The sequence below is a fragment of the Sturnira hondurensis genome, unplaced genomic scaffold (assembly GCF_014824575.4).
Source record: "Sturnira hondurensis isolate 20B ecotype Veracruz unplaced genomic scaffold, ASM1482457v3 Scaffold0011378, whole genome shotgun sequence".
Taxonomy (NCBI): domain Eukaryota; kingdom Metazoa; phylum Chordata; class Mammalia; order Chiroptera; family Phyllostomidae; genus Sturnira; species Sturnira hondurensis.
The window spans coordinates 8,189,518-8,208,335 of record NW_028084009.1 but is presented as its reverse complement, the minus strand read 5'-3'; the positions used below and the strand labels follow the sequence as shown (position 1 = coordinate 8,208,335).

General features: G+C 64.0%; 2 protein-coding genes across 3 annotated transcripts; one reads left to right on the top strand and one right to left on the bottom strand.

The window, feature by feature from the left end:
- Positions 1-258: 258 nt before the first annotated feature.
- Positions 259-4,820, top strand: HRH3 (histamine receptor H3). Its single transcript, XM_037060017.1, has 3 exons — positions 259-585; positions 1,765-1,931; positions 2,867-4,820. Exons 1-3 carry the CDS (start codon positions 330-332, stop codon positions 3,782-3,784), a joined length of 1,341 nt encoding a protein of 446 aa, XP_036915912.1. The 5' UTR covers positions 259-329; the 3' UTR covers positions 3,785-4,820.
- A 4,679-nt stretch (positions 4,821-9,499) lies between these two features.
- MTG2 (mitochondrial ribosome associated GTPase 2) lies at positions 9,500-18,446 on the bottom strand. 2 transcript variants are annotated; one of them, XM_037060016.1, is made up of 8 exons: positions 18,379-18,446; positions 13,943-14,167; positions 13,121-13,145; positions 12,664-12,811; positions 11,924-12,039; positions 11,187-11,405; positions 10,832-10,970; positions 9,500-10,090 (listed from the first exon to the last, which is right to left on the bottom strand). In XM_037060016.1, the coding sequence occupies exons 2-8, from the start codon at positions 14,158-14,160 to the stop codon at positions 9,696-9,698; spliced, it is 1,260 nt and encodes a 419-aa protein (XP_036915911.1). In that variant the 5' UTR covers positions 14,161-14,167; positions 18,379-18,446; the 3' UTR covers positions 9,500-9,695. The 2 variants fall into 2 exon arrangements, with proteins under 2 accessions (XP_036915911.1, XP_036915910.1); XM_037060015.1 differs by lacking the exon at positions 12,664-12,811 and having other exon boundaries at positions 9,501-10,090; positions 12,985-13,132; positions 13,972-14,167; positions 18,379-18,442.
- Between the last annotated feature and the right edge of the window lie 372 nt (positions 18,447-18,818).

The window sequence follows — 18,818 nt, the reverse complement described above, 5'->3', positions numbered from 1 at the left end:
CGGTCTGGGCGCGGGGCGCACTTGGCAGCGCGCTGCGCTTGGGGCGCACAGACGCTCCGGCAGCGGCTTGGGCTCCCGCTCTGCTCCTTCCCCGCTTCGGCTGCCGCGGTCGCGCCGCTGGACCCACTCCGCTCGGAATCCGCCCGTTCCCTCGGGGCCGACCGCCCCGGCCTAGGCGCCCGCGGACCATGCACCAGGCATCCTCCGGGGAACCCGGCCCGGCCGAAAGCGCGCAAACACCAGGCTCCCGGCCCCAGGCCCCTCCCGGCCGGCCGGCCCGCAGTCCGCACCCTGCCCCGCGCCCCGGCGCCGTGTGAGCTGGCGGGGCCATGGAGCGCGCGCCACCCGACGGGCCGCTGAACGCGTCCGGGGCGCTGGCTGAAGAAGCGGCTGCAGCGGCGGCGGCAGGGACGCGCGGCTTCTCCGCCGCCTGGACCGCCGTGCTGGCCGCGCTCATGGCGCTGCTCATTGTGGCCACGGTGCTGGGCAACGCGCTGGTCATGCTCGCCTTCGTGGCCGACTCGAGCCTCCGCACCCAGAACAACTTCTTTCTGCTCAACCTCGCCATCTCCGACTTCCTCGTGGGTAAGGCCCCCAACCCCCGCCTTTGAGCTCCCCGCCCGCCCCGGGGAGCGGGAACTGGAGCGGTGAACTAGGGTGCCTTTTGCTAGGGCACACGCCCCTGTAGGGGGCTCAGCCTGGGGAGGGCACGTATGAGACTCGTGGGCGGGTGGGCGCGGGCAAGGCGCCTTGCCTCCCTGCCGCGGTAAGGAGGATGGGGTGTGACGTCCCTGGGGAAGGGGCCAGAGCAGGCGGCCGCCTGGAGAAGCGCAAGGCGCAGCGGCCTCGGGTGCAGCGCTGGCTCCCGCAGTAGCCGAACAAAGGCTGTGGCGGACTCAGGATGGGCGGAGTGGACATGGAATGGGGGGGGTTGAGAGCCGTGTGGGGGAGGGGGCCGTGGGAAAGGCGGGAGTGGGGGTGGGGAGAAGCTCCCAGGAGCGGGCTCTCACGTGTCCGAGCCGCTGCCGGCTGGGAGGCGGGGCCCGCGTGGTGGGGGCTGGAGCGCCAGACACCTGTTGGGGCTGCAAGGAGGAGCGTCTGGCAGACGCTCCAAGCAGGGCTTGGCGGTGGCCAGTGCCCTGTGAGCGGGGGGAAAGGCGTTCCTGGTTTCTGAGCTGTGGAGGGAAGGCTGTCGGAAGCCGGGATGGCGTCTGGCATCCAGCCGGCCAGAGGAGACAGAAAATTCTCCTTCTTCTTCCCTTTGGAGACTGGAGGGCTGGACGGACTGAGGCCTGGGAAGCCTGGAATCCGGGATCAGAGGCTCAGTGCACCTGGAGGCCCCCAGCTCCCTGCAGGATCTTCCCTCCTCCCCCCAAAGTGTCCCCACTAGGGGACACTAGTAAAGCTGGGGCCTGGGCAGAGGGGAGTGTCTAGGGGACTGGGTGGAGTAAGTGAGTGATGTGAGGTTGTGGTGGCAGCCGGCCCCGCCCGCCTCTGCACTGTGGCAGTCCGAGCCCGGCAGGGCCCAGCATGGCCCCNGTGCACCTGGAGGCCCCCAGCTCCCTGCAGGATCTTCCCTCCTCCCCCCAAAGTGTCCCCACTAGGGGACACTAGTAAAGCTGGGGCCTGGGCAGAGGGGAGTGTCTAGGGGACTGGGTGGAGTAAGTGAGTGAGGTGAGGTTGTGGTGGCAGCCGGCCCCGCCCGCCTCTGCACTGTGGCAGTCCGAGCCCGGCAGGGCCCAGCATGGCCCCTCTTGTCCACAGGAGCCTTCTGCATCCCCCTGTACGTGCCCTATGTGCTGACCGGCCGTTGGCCCTTCAGCCGGGGCCTCTGCAAGCTGTGGCTGGTGGTGGATTACCTGCTCTGCACGTCCTCTGTCTTCAACATCGTGCTCATCAGCTACGACCGCTTCCTGTCCGTCACCCACGCTGTGAGTCGGGGTGCAGGGGCTGCGCTCACGCCCTGGCGGGGCGGGGGTCAGCAGTGGCCCAGGAGGCACGTGGCAGGGCGTAGCCACTTCTGAGTGGTGGGCACAGCCCGGTGCGCTTGGCCTCATTCCTGACATGCTGGCCCCTGTACGGCCAGCTGCCCACTCAGCACACATGCTGCCCAAAGGTCTGGCCCTGGGACAGGCGGGAGGCAGCGTCTGGACCTGGCATCTGATGTCCCTCTTCTGGGCAGGTCCAAAGTGCTGGGAGCCAAGGGCGGGTCTGGGCCAGAGGCCCTTGGTGGCACGACCCCTTGTGTGTGTCTCTGGGTGTGTGTCTGTGAGTCTATGTGTGCCCGTGAGCTCCCAGGAAGACAGACGTCGTCGGTTCCTGGCTCTGTAGGTTTCTAGGAGCCGGGGCCCCCGGCTGCCACAGGGGCGGGCCATAGGCAGCGCTGGGGCATAGGTCCTTCCTTGCCCTTTTGTCTTCTCCTTGATGGCTTTATCTGCGCCCCCCACACAGGCCCTCTGCTTGGGAGCCACATGTGTCCTGTCTGGGGAGAGGGGGACAGAGTGCACAGAGCATGGGGGCTGGTCCATAGGCCTGGGCCGGACCCTGGCTCTGCCTCCTGGGCCAATCCACCTGGTTTGTCCTCCCTCGCTGAGCCACCGGGAAAGACAGTGGGGACAGTAACAGGGCCATTGAGAGGGTTAAAATGAAGCAATATCCAAAAGGCATCACGCACGGAACCCAGTGCCCTGTGGGTACTCAGGAGACAGGGAGGGGGACAAGCACCTTTGGGGAGATTGCAGTTGGGGGGGTGGCAGACCTCTCCCTTGGAGAGGAGAGGTGCCAGCCCTGGAGTCCTGCTGCAGCTGGTGGCAGCCAGTGGCCCAGGCTCGGTCCCTTCCCTCCTGACCCCACGCATCCCCCCCAGGTCTCCTACCGGGCCCAGCAGGGCGACACGCGGCGGGCGGTGTGGAAGATGGTGCTGGTGTGGGTGCTGGCCTTCCTGCTGTACGGGCCGGCCATCCTGAGCTGGGAGCACCTGTCGGGCCGCAGCGCCGTCCCCGAGGGCCAGTGCTACGCCGAGTTCTTCTACAACTGGCACTTCCTCATCACGGCGTCCACGCTCGAGTTCTTCACCCCCTTCCTCAGCGTCACCTTCTTCAACCTCAGCATCTACCTGAACATCCAGAGGCGAACCCGGGACCGGCTGGACGGGGCGCGCGAGGCGGCTGGGCCCGAGCCCCCGCCCGAGGCCCAGCCCTCTCCGCCCGCTGCGCGCGGCTGCTGGGGCTGCTGGCAGAAGGGGCGGGGGGAGGCCGTGCCCCTGCACAGGTGCGGGGTGGGGGAGGCGGTCCCTGGCCCCGAGGCCGGGGAGGCGGCCGTGGGGGGCAGTGGCGGGGGCACCGTGGGCTCGCCCACGTCCAGCTCAGGCAGCTCCTCGCGGGGCACAGAGCGGCCTCGCTCTCTCAAGAGGGGCTCCAAGCCGTCAGCGTCCTCGGCGTCACTGGAGAAGCGCATGAAGATGGTGTCCCAGAGCATCACCCAGCGCTTCCGGCTGTCGCGGGACAAGAAGGTGGCCAAGTCGCTGGCCGTCATCGTGAGCATCTTCGGGCTCTGCTGGGCCCCGTACACACTGCTGATGATCATCCGGGCTGCCTGCCAGGGCCGCTGCGTGCCCGACTACTGGTACGAGACGTCCTTCTGGCTGCTGTGGGCCAACTCGGCAGTAAACCCCGTCCTCTACCCGCTGTGTCACTATAGCTTCCGCCGCGCCTTCGCCAAGCTGCTGTGTCCCCACAGGCTCAAGGCGCAGCCCCACAGCTCCCTGGAGCACGGCTGGAAGTGAGTTGGCCCGCCGCGGCCGCTCTTCCAGGCCGCACGCCGGTTTCCTGGGCAGCTGCCTCCTGAGTGTGAGCCAGGCTTCCTCTTCGGCCATTCTGCACACCGCACAGGGGCCTCTCTCAGACCAACCGCCTGCAGTGGGGCAGCTGGGTGGGCGGGCCGAGCTTGCCACCTGAACTGGAATGGGGGTGGCCGGTCCTGCCCCCCGAGTCCTAGGTCCATCCCAGGAAGATTTCAGTCACAGTGTCTACCCCCCCCCAGACAGTCATGGCCAGTGGTGTCCACCCTTCACACAACTGCTGCTTGGCTTTCTTCCCAAAGCAAATGCTTGGTGTGTGCTTCGGGCTTCCTGGCCCAGGGGTCTCGGCCTCTTGCGGGCACATCCCACACACACTGCACACACCGGGGCACACTGGTGCGCCCTCCCTGCCCGCTCCCCAGGAGCCCGGGCTACCCGTCCTGCTGCCGGCCACCCCCTGCTTCGGTCCGGGCCCAGCTCCTCCAGCCCCCTTTCCTCCAGCACCCACTGCCCCAAAGTGCCGACGGCGCCCCGGGGACTCGCTGCTGCTTCCCGCTTTTCCATTCTGGGCGTCTCAGGAAGACAAAGAAGAAAACACATCTGTGAACTCGCTGTTCCTTGGATGTTTAATCAGGAGACGAGACTGCAGAGCAATCCGGGCAGGATTGGCAGGTGTAGGCTCCCACGCCCTCACGCCTCCGGCTCATTTCCGGCGGGGCTGTGCCAGCTGCTCCCGCCCCCTGCCCCCGACTGGCGGCTGGGGGGGTGGAGGCCAAAGCTGGACGCCTGCCCGGCAGCTCCACCTGCGTGTCCTGGGACTGGCGGTCTGAGAGGCCCCCGCCAGCCCTGTCCCAGGGTTCCTGAGGCGCATGTGGCAGTCAGAGGGGATTGAAGCTGGGATGCCGAGGGGGGCCCTTAGCCACGTGTCCTGCACCTGTGGGCGCCCTGCATGCCCGACCTCCTCTCATGCCCGACCTCCCCTGTGCCCACTGTGCCTGCCCTGCAGACCCCAAGGCCCTCAGTAAAGTGTATTTTTTATTGGTGCTGATTCCTGAGAACTTTGTTGGGGGGGTGGGCTTCAGTGGGGCCCTAGGGACACAGGACTACTCAGTGGGTGGGCCTGAGGCACAGGCCTGCCCCTCCCCCGGTCTCAGTGTTCTCTTCCAAGTGGGGGAGACCGCTGTGGGGGGGGGAGCAACCCTAGTGAGGGACAGGCACCCAGGAGGGCCCCCGCCCCCTGGTCCCACCTGAAAGCAGCCTGATGCCCCCAGAGGCTGTCGTCATCTGGCCATGACCTGGCATCTGGGGTGCTTCCAGCGGTGTGGGGGCTGGAGCTGAGCCTGAGGGCTGGGGAGCCCCATCTGGCAGGGGAACTGCCCAGTGCAAAGGCCCAGAGGCAGGACTGAGGGTGCCGGGTGGGTGGGGAGAAGCGCCTGACCAAGGGTCCATGGACTTTGCAGGGGGCCAACCAGCCCCACTCTGGGGAGCTGCACTGCACTTTCAATATTCCCCAAGAACCCTGAAAACTTGCTTCAGGTTCCTCGGCTGGCACTGTCCACCCCCCCAGTTCCTGTTCACATACCCTGGACCACTTTGGTCCCCACAGGCCCCTCCCTAATGAGCGAAGGCTCCCCTGGAGGCTGGGTGCTGTCTGGAGCAGAGGTGGCAGAGTGCAGGGTCTGGAGGTACAGGGACCGTGGCCACCACCGTCTCTGGGGCCCAGAGTTTAGGGGAGCCCCTGTGGGTAGCTCTGCCCACTGACTAGCCACCGGCAACCCCGAGGGCCCCAGCCTGAGGCCCCTGCCAGCCCCGTCCTGCAGCCCAGCTGGGTCTGAGCGGGGACAAAGAACCGGCTCTCCTTGCCGACAGCACAGCCCGGGCGCTCACCGCCCCTCCACCCAGCCCGCTAAATGGCTACAAATTGAAGGATAAAAGCACAGGCTTTCAAGCAATTTTGCCTTCAATCTCTGGGAAGTGCCGCCGGGCTCCTGCACGGGGACGAAGCTGAGAAGAGACTGGCCCTGGCTCTGCAGCAAAAAGACGTTGCCAGGGGCCTTCCCCCTCCAGTCCCACGCTGGCCGGCCAAGGCAGAGCCTGATTCTGCCCCCTGCCTGTCCCCTGTTGAGGATGTTTACTGAGTACCTACTGTGTGCCAGGTGCACAGCGAGGAGGCACGTACACAAACAGGGAAGCGGGTGGCTCTCACGGGGGTGGGGGCCAGAGGAGTGGCCCAGCTCACGTGCGGAGCGAGCCTTTCTGAGAAGGTGGCGATCCTGGGCGGGGGCAGGGGGCGCTCAGCAAGGCCTGGGGCTGGCAGGAGCTGCAGGGGCCCCAGGAAGAGCTTTTAGGCACGTGCTGGGTGAGGGCCCTTCCCCGTCTGGGACCAAGACCCTAAGTTCTCACGGTGCCCAGCAGGCCACCCCTGATCCTTCCTATAAAGGCCCAGTTAATCATCTGCCTTTGGGCATGCAGGGCCATGCTGGAGGGGGCTGGGCTCGCCCTGACGGGGCTCCTGGAACCCTGAGATGTGGAGGCCCACGTGGCTGTCAGGCCCCTACCTCCCTGCACTCCCCCATCCCCGCCTGACCCTCCGGATACAAAGATCTTCCGGATACAAAGACCCTCCACCACCACCACCACCACCATGCGCGGGAGCACCGCCGTACATGCAGGCGCCCACTAGGGGCGCTCACTCTCAGCTCTGCTGATGCGAGAACTGGGGTCCAGAGGTGGGGACGCGGCTGTGCCCTGCAACTCAGCAGGCGCTGGGGCCAGGACGCCACCTGGCCGTCCGCTGGGTTCTCCCCTGGGCACCATCCCGGTGTCCCCCAGGGTGGGAGCCCAGTGGGGAGACACATCCCGGGATGTGTCCCAGGAACCTGGGCACGGAGCTGGGCCTGCAGGTCTCACACAAGGACGCTGTCCCCCGGGGAGCAGACCCCTGCCTGGGGGGTGCTGCAGGGGCACAGAACTGTCCTTCAGAGGAGAAAGGAGAGAGGGACGTGAGGAGGAGGGCGGCTGCTGTGGGAACTGCACTGTGCTAAAAACACATCTAACACCCCAAAGTCACACCGGTTTCCAAATCCAGACTCGAGGACCTTTAAGTGACTGCACTGTGGACGCTGGGCAGTCTTCACAGTGTCCAGCAGACCCCGGCTCCCAGCTGAGTTGGGGGAGCCAGTGAGGGGGGCCCTCCGCCCCCACCAGGGTCCCGGCTGGGCAGCACCCCTCCCCCCATGTGGCAAAATCTGGTTCCTGAGACGCCAGGAGGGCGGCAGGGGCTGTGCTTCCTGGGGGGCCCCTCCCTGGAGCCTTCAGGGCCCCAGGCTTCCTTTGAATGGTGTCAAGGCCAATCTGCATAGGGGCAGCGGGAAGCAGCCAGGCCTGCAGGAAGACGGGCNGGCACCATCCCGGTGTCCCCCAGGGTGGGAGCCCAGTGGGGAGACACATCCCGGGATGTGTCCCAGGAACCTGGGCACGGAGCTGGGCCTGCAGGTCTCACACAAGGACGCTGTCCCCCGGGGAGCAGACCCCTGCCTGGGGGGTGCTGCAGGGGCACAGAACTGTCCTTCAGAGGAGAAAGGAGAGAGGGACGTGAGGAGGAGGGCGGCTGCTGTGGGAACTGCACTGTGCTAAAAACACATCTGACACCCCAAAGTCACACCGGTTTCCAAATCCGGACTCGAGGACCTTTAAGTGACTGCACTGTGGACGCTGGGCAGTCTTCACAGTGTCCAGCAGACCCTGGCTCCCAGCTGAGTTGGGGGAGCCAGTGAGGGGGGCCCTCCGCCCCCACCAGGGTCCCAGCTGGGCAGCACCCCTCCCCCCATGTGGCAAAATCTGGTTCCTGAGACGCCAGGAGAGCGGCAGGGGCTGTGCTTCCTGGGGGGCCCCTCCCTGGAGCCTTCAGGGCCCCAGGCTTCCTTTGAATGGTGTCAAGGCCAATCTGCATAGGGGCAGCGGGAAGCAGCCAGGCCTGCAGGAAGACGGGCAGAGCCACAGCCATGGGGCCTTCCAGAGGAGGGGGCTTCCCAAGGATGGTCCCAGTCCACAGGGGCATGTCGCCCTCCCCTATTTCCCCCAGCCCTTTCCTGCACTTGGAAACAGGTGTGCACCCACTTGTTACCTGAGGCCCCATGATGACAGAACAGGAAGAAGCAAGAGGCCTCCACAAAGACCAGGGAGGACTGAGAGCTGCCAGAAGCGTGGGGGGGGGGTTCTGGGGGGAACTGCTGCAGCCCCAGGCCTCATGTGCCCCTGGGGGAGCCCTGAAGTGTGGACACAGGAACTCTGGCAATGGGGGTGCTGGGCCGTAGGGCTGACAGTGGGGGAACTTAGAAAATCCCGCATCCCAAGGCCTAGGTCCCCTTCCTCAGCGCTGCCTGGAGAGGCTGGGGCTGCCTCCACTGGACAGGGGGAAGGGAGGTGGGACCAACAGGGAGGGGCAGGCACTGGGGCGGAGCTGGTGTAGGCCCTCTCCCGCACCCGGAAGCCCAGGGAGAATGTCAGCTGCTGGGCACGGCCCCATGTGCACGCCAGGCCACCAGGGGAGGGGCAGGGGAACGTCAAAGAGCAAAGTCCGTGTCCACAGTGACAGGTGGACAGGTGGTGGCCAGGCTGATAAGCCATGGCCGAACAGTGTCTGGGCAGACTGTAGCAGAAATGGCCAGAGGGTGGTGGTGGGGATGGGGGCGGTGGGCACAGGACGGTGTTTCTGGTGTGAGCCACTGGGCACCCACCATCTGCTGCTTACACACACCTTCAAAAGAAAAGGAACCCAGCCACACTGGACACTGGACACTCCCCTGTTCCACAAGCAGCCGCGGCGCCATGGCCGGGACGGAGACCCTGCCCTCCCTCCCGGATGTTCCTGCAGTGAGGCAGCTTGAATGGCCCCTCCGCCCAGCGCTGCGGTGGGGATGCGGCCACCAAGATAAAAGGCCCCAGGTAACTCTCCCACCGTCAGCCTGGCCCCTGTGAGAGTCTCGGCTTTTCTTAGGCCCAAGCAGGTGGCCGAGGGTGGGGACCACCTCCCAGAATACAGGAGCTGACCCTGCCGGACAGCGCCTGACGTGGGGCAGGTGTGAAGCCCATTCCCAGCATGCGGACCACCCCAAGCAGAAAAGACACCCCAGGACCCCGTGGCTAATCCCCAGGGCCCAGGCCTGTCCTCCTGATGCCCTGCCCTTCCCTCCCCGCAGGACCCCTGGGGTCAAGTCAGCAGCATCAGACTTTATTGGGGAAACAGTGGCTGTTTTGGGAGAGGAGCCAAAGAGCAGCGGTGGCAGCGGCCCAGCTGTCCTCACGGGCCTGTGGTCAGTGGGTGGGGCGGCCTCTGGAGCCCCCAGCCTCACAGCGGTCACTCCACTGAGACTGGCCCGCCCCCCAGGGCTCTCCTCTGAGCCAACGGGAAGGCAGGGGGAAAATGTGGGGGCCCCAGGGCCCCTCCGCCCTCCGCCCATCACTGCCGAACGGACCAGGGCCGGATATTGGGTGCGCTCAGTCGTGACGCCAGCACCAGTGGCTCGGTTCCTGAGCCTGGCAGCCCGGGCACAGCAGGGTGACATCTCCCTGCTGCTCCACACGCAGCGTCGGAGAGGTGCATGGCACCTGCAGACGAGGCCTGTCCCCAGATGCTCTGTGGCCATGGGGACAGCTGGGGACTCGCAGGCCCACCTGTGATGGCTGCTGTCCTGTAAGCTGGCGCTGCACGATGCCTCTGGATCCCACCCTGCCAGGCGGACGCCCTGCACCCGAAGCATAGCCCCTGCTGCTTCGGGCGCCAACCACAGGGACAAGCCCAGCGTTTGAGTGTGAGCAGGCTGCGGGGCGGCGGCCGGTGGCCGTGCGGGGCAGGGAGGTGGCCCTGCAGCCCTGGGCCCCACCCAGCAGCCTGCTACCACCTGAGTGGCTGGCGGCCCTGCGCCAGCTCGGCGGCCACATGCGCGTCATGAAGCTCTTTGAGGCGCAGCAGCAGCCCCTCCAGGTTCTCCCCAGTGACGGCCGACAGGGCGATGGCCGCCCCGCCCAGGCGGGCCTGCAGCTCGGGCAGGTTGGCTTGTGCCTCCGGCAGGTCGACCTTGTTGGCAATGATGGCGTGCGGCCGCCGAGACAGGCCTTGCTGGTACTTCTCCAGCTCGAACTTCAGGTCCTCGAGCCGGGCCCAGGGCTCCGGCGCCGCCAGGTCCACCACGAAGAGCAGGAAGCCGCAGCGCTCGATGTGCCTCAGGAAGGCGAGCCCCAGGCCCCGGTTCTGGTGCGCGCCTCGGATGATGCCCGGCACGTCAGCCACTGCGGGAGACAGGGCGGGGCCCGGCCACCTTCAGACCCCATCCGCAGGGTCCGAGATGCTCCTTTCAAGGGACACCTTAAACCTCAGCCATCTGGTTTACTGCCTCGGTGACTCTCAGGCCAATTGCCACCAAGGCATTTCAGCTTTGAGTTTCACATAATGCCAAGAAACACTTGGGTGACAGGCATGGTGACGGGCCCTTCTAACGAGGAATATTTATTGGCTGGAATTGCACATCCCAGTTCTTCTGGCCTCAAACGTGACTTTAAACGGGGGAACCGGCTTCCTGCAGCCCTTCTATAATCAGGTTCCCAACAGATGCCCGCGTAGAGTGCGGGGTGAACAGGACGTGCCATGGGGACCGCGTGGCCACCCAGCAGGCCTGCCACTTCCCCGGGACATCACTCCTGGGAAGCGTCTCCTCCTCTAGGGCAGTGGCTGCAAAAGCAGGAGTGGCCCCCACGCCTGCCGCAGCCGAGCACCCGGATCCGGGAGCGTGACGAAGGCAGCGAGAAGGAGCCGCCTCCTCAGGTCAGAAATGTGCACGCAGGGCCCCAGGCTGCAGGTGCAGGTGCAGGTGCAGGTGCAGGTGCAGGTGCAGGTGCCGGGCAGGCGGGAGGGAGCGCGTGCCCTGGTGGGGATACAGACCTGCGGCCTGTCAGCCACCGCTCCCCGTTTCACAGACTCCAAGTGGCCCACCTCATCCAGCCCCCGCTTCTGAGAGGGTTCTGGAAGCCTACCTGCTATCTGCTGGTGGTCCTCATAGTGCACGATGCCAACGTGGGGGTTCAAGGTCGTGAATGGGTACGCAGCCACCGTGGGCTTCGCATTCGAAATGGCCCGAAGAAGCGAGGACTTGCCTGCGTTGGGGAACCCAACCTGTCAGACAGGGGGACAGGCTGCCACCTCCTCTGTCTGTGCCAGACCGAGGTCGGGTGAGTCTCGGGGCCGGGCGCCGAGGGCACAGCTCCCGGCCGAGGGCACAGGGCACCCGGAGAGAGGTGAGCTGCGGCTCTCCTGCAGGCCAGCAGCAGGCCCACCCCCCAAAGCCAGTCTCCTACGGCCCTCCCCGACAGGGGCTCCGGGGCCACCCACCATGCCAGCGTGGGCCACGGTCTTGAGCTCCAGCGAGAGGACCCGCTCCTGCCCGGGCTCCCCGGGGGTGCAGGTGACAGGTGCACGGTTGTCGTTGGCCAGGAAGAAGCGGTTGCCCTTTCCTCCGGCACCGCCCAGGGCAGCGACGTACTCGTCCCCTGGGTGTGACAGGTCGGCCACAACCTCGCTCCCTTCCTTCACTAGCGTGCCCATGGGGACCTGGGGAGGGAGGCGGTCGTCGGGAGGGACCAAGTGTGCTTTCCCAGTTCGGGGCGGGGACGCGGTTGGCTGGGGGCGGGGCAGGCTGAGCCAGGTGCCCTCCATGCAGCCGGGGTTCCAGGAAGACATCCCTGCCCCATGAAGCACAGGTGGCATTTCACCCAGCGCCTCTACCTTGGGAGGTGAGCCGGCATATCGGGATGCCGAGCTAAACGGGGAATGGGGACCCCTCCCTTGGAAGGCCCCAGGGGTGGGGACCGAGGGTGGCTCCCGGGCGGAAGTGAGAGGGACAGGGCCCCACAGGGTCCCCTCTTGGTACACGCAGTGGCTCTGTGACTCCCGGAACGGCCCACGAACACAGGTGTAAAGTCGGCACGAGGTCCAGGTTGGGGCCACGCTGTGGGAGACGGCTGCCAGGCGGAGGCTGCCGCCCTGGGGGCCACAGCAGGACCTGGGGAGCCCGACAGGGCAAGGGGGGGGCAGACCCGCGCCAGGCAGGCGCTGCGGCTGGAGCTCACCCGGACGTAGAGGGCGGCGCCGCCTCGCCCAAAGCAGTTCTTACTGCCACCATCTTCTCCACCAAAGCCCTGGTATTGGGACAGGACCGAGGACAGGGACTTCAGCTGCCGATCGACTGGAATTAGAAGGAGAGCCTTCCTGCTCCTCTGCGTCACAGATGGCAGGGCCGCGTGCTGTCCCCGCTCCCCGGTGCACCTCAGGGCCACCACGGACACGCACGGCAACGGAGGGCGAGACTGCAACGGAAGTTCCCGGGGCGGCCACTTCACAAAGCTACATGCCCACCTTCTTCCAAAAAACGGGATTTCTGAAGATTTCAAAATCAGCCGTGCTGTCGATTTAAAAACAGCTACGCTCTGTTAGGCTGGGAACGTCTACGAGGCTAGAACAGCCACACTTCACTGTGGCCATGTTTACTGAGTCTCCAGTTTACTGAGCAGCTGTGCTCAGAACGTGCTACGTGAGGACAGCGCCCCAGCACCCACCTTTACCCCGCGCCTTAGTGGAACTTGGGGTTCCTGATAGGAAGGTTCCTCTGGGCACCTGAGATTAAATTAAAAAAACCACCCTACTATCAAAGTTGGGTTTCAGGGCATTATTTAAATGTGAACATCCACCTCATTTAACAAAAATGATGCCGTCCATCAGCTTTTGAACTCAAGTTGCCATCAGGACAAGAAGGCCCACACTTCCTGCCCTGAGTCGCACACCCTGGCCTGAGCTGCCCCCGGGCACCTGCCTTTCAGGATGACATGGCCACCGCTGCCGCCGTCGCCACCGTCGGGGCCCCCGAACTCCTTGCGGGGCTCGCTGTGGAAGCAGCTCACGCCGTCGCCTCCACGGCCCCCCCGGACCAGCACCTGGCGGTGGTCTACGAAGTGTCTTTTCTGCAGAGAGCACAGCGAGGGGGCGCCTGCCGCTCATGCCGCCCCTAACACGCACCTCCGCCCCTGCAGTGGGCTTTCCAGTGGGAGGTGTCTCTGCCAGTCCCTGGGGGCGGGGGGGGGGGAGGTGTCAATCTAGCTAGGGCGCTGACAGGAAGCAGGTTACTCTTTAANGCCTTTCAGGATGACATGGCCACCGCTGCCGCCGTCGCCACCGTCGGGGCCCCCGAACTCCTTGCGGGGCTCGCTGTGGAAGCAGCTCACGCCGTCGCCTCCACGGCCCCCCCGGACCAGCACCTGGCGGTGGTCTACGAAGTGTCTTTTCTGCAGAGAGCACAGCGAGGGGGCGCCTGCCGCTCACGCCGCCCCTGACACGCACCTCCGCCCCTGCAGTGGGCTTTCCAGTGGGAGGTGTCTCTGCCAGTCCCTGGGGGCGGGGGGGGGGAGGTGTCAATCTAGCTAGGGAGCTGACAGGAAGCAGGTTACTCTTTAATAACTGTCCGCTCACAGGACGGCATGGTTGGCCACCAAGGTCCCAGCCAGGGAGCCGTCTGTCCTGGGTGCCCGCCTCCACCCGGCCACCACCCGGCCCCTCCCCTGGGCTCAGGGCAGCAGCCCCTCCGCCCACTGCTTTTTCCGCAGACCTTTTTTTTTTTAGAAAACACAAATATTTAAAGATTCTTTGGCACCACCACATGGAAAATGAATTACTATTTTTAAAACACTGACTTCACCGTCTGCCAATATCACCAAAATCACCCTGAGGAGCCCAGGGGGTGGGGGAGGGCCAGGCCTGATGCGCCACGCTGCCGGGGAGGTGACGTCCCGGACGCTGCCCACAGTCCTGCTTCGGGGCGAGTGAGGTGGGGCTGAACGGGAGCACAGCTCGCCCTGCATTCAGTTCGAGCGCTGGCACTTTCTGCAGAGCCGGGGAAGACCGGTGCGGAGGCCCGCAGGCCCGTGGGGAAGAGCCTCGTCCCACATGGGGTGCTGTCCCTGTGCCCAGGCAGCCTCTGCGGGAGCCCAGGTCTTTGTTCCTTTTCAAGACCCACCTGTGTCCCTTCCATGGCGCCGTCAGAACGCACAGAGACACCAGAGACAGAAGGGAAAACAGCTCCCAGTGGGGGGGCTGCAGACAGGCCCGGCACCACCAGCAGGCTCACCAGTTTTTTCTCGGACAGCAGCTTCTTCCTGGGGGGTGCCTTGGCCCGGTCCACACAGCCGAGCGACAGCCCCCGGGGGGTGCTGGGCCGAGGGAGGGGCTGGCGGAGGGCTGCCCCGGAGGACAGCGTCCAGCGCCCCAGGCCCTCCAGTGCGCCCCGACATCCTGCAGAGAACAGCCTGGAAGACATCGTGGCCCTAATAAGAAAAGTCAGATTGGCAAAATGAGGGGCCTGACCATCAAGGAAACTGAAACCTCGGCGTGTGTTTTTGAAAGAGAAAAGTAAGTGGAGGCTGTGACGCTGGCCCATCACGCAGCACAGGGGAGCCTGAGTTGTGGGGCCCACGGGCCCATCAGCCCCTGTGCCACTGTGGGGCAGGACATGCGTGTGAGCACAAGGGGTCCACCAGGGCCCTCCCATGCCCGGAGACCCTCCCCACGGGCCGCCCGACATCCGCTGATCGAAAACCTTACACAGGGAGTCTGAGCCTCAGACCAGAGTCCCTTAAAAGGATTCCTTCCCTCGGACGCGCTGTCGTCACCTTGTGCAGTTTAAATGTCAAACTGGAGACGCGACAACTCTCTAAATAACACAGTGGGCAAAGGAGAAACCCAGAGAGGAGTCAGAAATACTCTGAGCTGCGTAATCACGAAAGCAGAGCGTGCTAGGGTCTATGGGGTGGAGTCCACGTGGGGCTCAGAGGGGAACTCGCGTGGCTGCCCCCCTACCCACCCAGGGGGACACACGCCAAAACCCCCCAGCGGTGCCTGACCCCTTGCCTAGTTCGGAGCCATAGACATACTGTGTTTCTTCTTACACACGCACCCGTGACCAAGTTCAGTTCGTACACCAGACACAGTGAGCGGTTAACAACAATAACTACCAGGCAGAACCACTGTGGCAACACGCATGAAGTCACGTGATGGTGCGCCCTCCCTATAACGAAGGTGGTCACTATGTGGCCGACGGTCAGGCCATGGGGACGCTGGTCCAAGGGACGGTTCACATCCCAGGTGGATGGAACAGGACAGCAAGAGATCTCCTCACGCTGCTCAGAACAGCATGCTGTCGAACACTTGAGAGCTGTTCACTTCTGGAATTTCCCATTGACCATTTCTGAATGGCAGTGGATCGCGGGTGACTGAAGCTCAGAGCGTGAAACGGTTAGGGAGGAGCAACTGTAGCTGTGAGTGCTTCTGTGGGTTGACGAGAAGGACCTGCGATCGACAACGTGAGGCCCCAGCCAAGAGGGCACAGAGAGGAAGAGTCAACAGGAGGGAGGAGATGGTAAAGACCAGGAGCAACTGAAACGGAAACCGGCACACTGGAAGACGCACAGCAGCCCCAACCTGGCCCACTGACAACGGAGGCAGAGCCTCGCAGCCCTCGCCAGAGGGACGGAGAAAGTGAGAGAACAAGACTGACGATGCCAGGAACAGAGAGAGCGTCACCAGCAGGAGCCCTGCACGCAGCGAAGGGCAGAAGGACACCGGGAAGGGCCGGAATCCTGGGACTCGGCAAGTCCTGCAGAGTGCTCCTGAGAGAGACGCCTTCCCGCCCCGACCACGAAGAAACAGCGTCAGTTGCCCCCCTCCAAGGAGTTGGAGTGGTTACGAAAGAACATTCCCCCAAAGAAAATGCCAGACTCGGGCTGATTCATGGGTAAATATTCAAGGAGGCAGGGACAGCGACCTGCTGTGAACCATTTCAGGGAACAGAGGATGTGAGCCCACACCTGACCCATGTCATGAGGCCAGAGGAGCCCAGGACCCAAAGCTGATGTCATGGAAAGGCAGTCACAGGCCAGAGCCTCCGTGACCATCGATACAGACAACCGTGACATCGCTATGTCCAGATGTGTCCAGCAGACGTACCTGAGGACCACGCAGGATGACCCTGGGACATAAGAGTCACCAGCAGTCAGACTCCCCACCGGCCACCACACATGTCAGACAGATGTCACACCCACTCGTGAGCAGAGACATGATACCTAACTGGGAGTGGAGGGGACACTGTCACCCCAACAGAGGCCCACAGCCCACACCACACTCACTGCCCAGCATCTACCACCTCTGCACACACTGCCCTTCGACTTGTTTTAGAAAAGGAGAGACAAACTGCAGAAGGTGTTTCCACAGGAATAGGTAAAACTTGACTAGGACACGTGAACCGAACAAGGCCCCGGGGACTGGAGACCTGGAGAAGGAGGGCAGACAGAGCAGGTGGGCAGCTGGCCCAGGGCAAGGCCAGCCAGAGGCCGCCCCTCTCACCCGCTCCATTTCCAAGCGCACCTGGACCTGCACCTGCACCTGTGGCGCCCCCTCGCCAGCTGAGCACACGCAGCTGTGCCTCGCGCTGCCATCTGGCCTTCGTTGTCCTTTTAATGCTGCACCTACACCGTCCCATTGGCTGCCCACCAGCCCCATGCAGCTACTCAGGTTAAATCAGGGGTGCCAGACTCATCTTCACCAGGGGGCCACGTCAGCTTCGAGGTTGCCTTCGCAGGGCCAAATGTAATTTCAACTCCTGAACAGTTAAGTAGTTACATTTATACAGTCCTAAAGTTATTTCAGCTCTTTAAAGACAACCGTGAGGCTGATGTGGCCCCCGGTGACAACAATTTGACACCCCTGGTTTAAGTCAATTAAATTTTTAAAGAATGCAAAACTCAGTTCCTCATTCCAAGTGCTCACAGCCACGTGTGGCCTTTTTGCACCGACCCGGACAGCCCAGATGGGAAGGTGTCCTCAGCCACAGAAAGCCCTACGGGGCCGTGCCGGTCTACAATGACCACCTACACTGCACAGTGCGAACTCAGAGCAGTGAACTCAGACCCCTCTGTGGGTGGCTGTCTCCCCAGCTGGGGGAGCCGAGCCTGTACAGAAGCCCAGGCCGGATGGGGCTTCAGAACGGCTGCCGGCAGCAACTCCACACGGGCAAGGGCTGCACTTCAGTCACTGCTTTGTTCCATGAAGTGTGAGGCTCAGATCTGCGGGACCGCGGTAGCGATCATTTGCCAGGAACCCCTGCTAAACCTCGTACGGAAATTCGTAGGCTTGTTCCTCACGACAGCTGCACGAGGGGCAGCATGAGGGGCAGCAGTGCACGTGGGGCACCTTGTTTGCTTTTTTGGACCCACATTTGCTGCTGCTTCACGGGCCAGCCCCATGTAACTCCCCTCGACTCCCTTGCCTTCGGGCAGAGACTGGAGGGAGGAGCAGGAGGCCGGGAGGCCGACTTCTCAGGCCCTGCCCCACCAAGCCCACACTGAAGGGGCGCCCTGTAGGCCCTGCAGTCTTCTCTCACTGCCCCTCCCCTCAGGCTCCAGCATGTCTGCTCCAGGCTGAAACACCACCTCCGCTGCCCCACCCTCTCCCTTTAAAAACCCTCCCGAAGTTATCCTATGCGGTGGGGTCATGACTCCTGACCTATACATTATGCCCATTTTAAAGTAGGGGAGGCTGAGACTCAGGGGAAGCGGCTGGCCCAAAGCCCTCTCGCCTTGCTGGCAGGGTGCTGGGCTGAGCTTCATAGCAGGAACCTTCAAAGTGTAATTATGCACACAACCACCTCGGGAGGGCAATTTCAGAAAAATCAAACGGCTCTGAGCATCAACCTGCGTACAAAAGAACCACGCTCGGCTTCCCCTTCCTCCTTCCCAAAGCACAGGCACATCCCCACCGGCTGACCAGTGTGAACGCGAGACTTGTCCGCTGCTACACAGACGTACAGAATGAGACTGAGGGCCCCGCCTGGTGAGCTCACTGGAGAACGGCCTACCCGTGGAGAGCTGCATTGGCAATAAAACTTTATTTTTTGCTAACGAAATGTTTATCGGAACTTGGTGCGTGCTTGCTGACATTGTTCATGTGCCACGGGTTTTAAAGAAATATGCAGCCCTGGCTGGTGCGGCTCATTGGACTGAGCCACGACCTGCGATCAATGGTTCGATTCCCGGTCAGGGCACCTGCCTGGGGAGCGGGCTGTTCCCACTTGGGGGCGAGCGAAAGGCGACCCATCGTTGTAACTCTCACAGACTGATGTTTTTCTCCCTCTCCCTTTCCCGCTCTCTAAAAAATAAATAAAATTTAATAAAAACGCTCAGAAGAAATGTTGAGGACCGTGGACCAAAGGAAACGCCCGCACTCCTTAAGTCTGGCTGCGCGCACCGGGGGCGGAAGGAGCTGTGACCCGGCACTCGGAACCCACGGACCGGTCGCTCGCGCGCACAGCAGGATGATAGGACCGGCTCCCGCCTGCAGTAACCGTCCCTCTACACGCAGGACAGAGATAGCGAGTCATCCGGACGGCGCTGCTGGCGCCTCTTTTGGGTCCCTCCATCCTCCCGGCGCCCCCCCCACCCCCACTCGAGCCCCCAAAGGACACGGACCCACCGCTTCCACTCACCCACGGGGAAGGTCACATCACTTCCGGGGTCTCGGCCGTCGCTCCACGACTACTTCCGGGGCCGGCCGGGGCTGCGCCTGCGCAGGGTATCTCCGGCGCGCCGAGCCTGGACCCTGCAGGCGCGAGCACCGGGACCAAATCGGGACGGCGGGAGACCGGGCCTGGCCGTCCAGCGTAGCTCTCTCCAGCCCCAGCCCACCTTCTCAGCGCCCCCGCCTCGGCCGGCCGCCCGCTGGGTCCCCGTCCTGGATCAGGTGTGGTGTAGGCCCCTCCCCGTCACGTAAGCTGTGGACGCAGCGCCCGGGATCAGCTCCCTGCCACCGCGGGCTGTCTTTTGCTCGGGGCAGCCTGCCCTCAGGCCGCCGGTGGCCCGCTGGACACTGTCCAGGTAACAGGTTCACCTGGGAGGCGACTCTCCGTGGAGACAGTCACCTGGGTCC

Bases quoted from the DNA above. Each gene is read 5' to 3' on its own strand.
- MTG2 (XM_037060016.1), bottom strand. From the start codon at position 14,160: ATGTCTTCCAGGCTGTTCTCTGCAGGATGTCGGGGCGCACTGGAGGGC. The intron at 12,040-12,663 runs GCAGGTGCCCGG...TTCTAATTCCAG, and splicing joins TGGCCATGTCATCCTGAAAG to TCGATCGGCAGCTGAAGTCC. The intron at 11,406-11,923 runs GTGAGCTCCAGC...CTCCCTCCCCAG, and splicing joins GCGCCGCCCTCTACGTCCGG to GTCCCCATGGGCACGCTAGT.
- HRH3 (XM_037060017.1), top strand. From the start codon at position 330: ATGGAGCGCGCGCCACCCGACGGGCCGCTGAACGCGTCCGGGGCGCTG. The intron at 586-1,764 runs GTAAGGCCCCCA...TCTTGTCCACAG, and splicing joins CATCTCCGACTTCCTCGTGG to GAGCCTTCTGCATCCCCCTG. The intron at 1,932-2,866 runs GTGAGTCGGGGT...CATCCCCCCCAG, and splicing joins TCCTGTCCGTCACCCACGCT to GTCTCCTACCGGGCCCAGCA.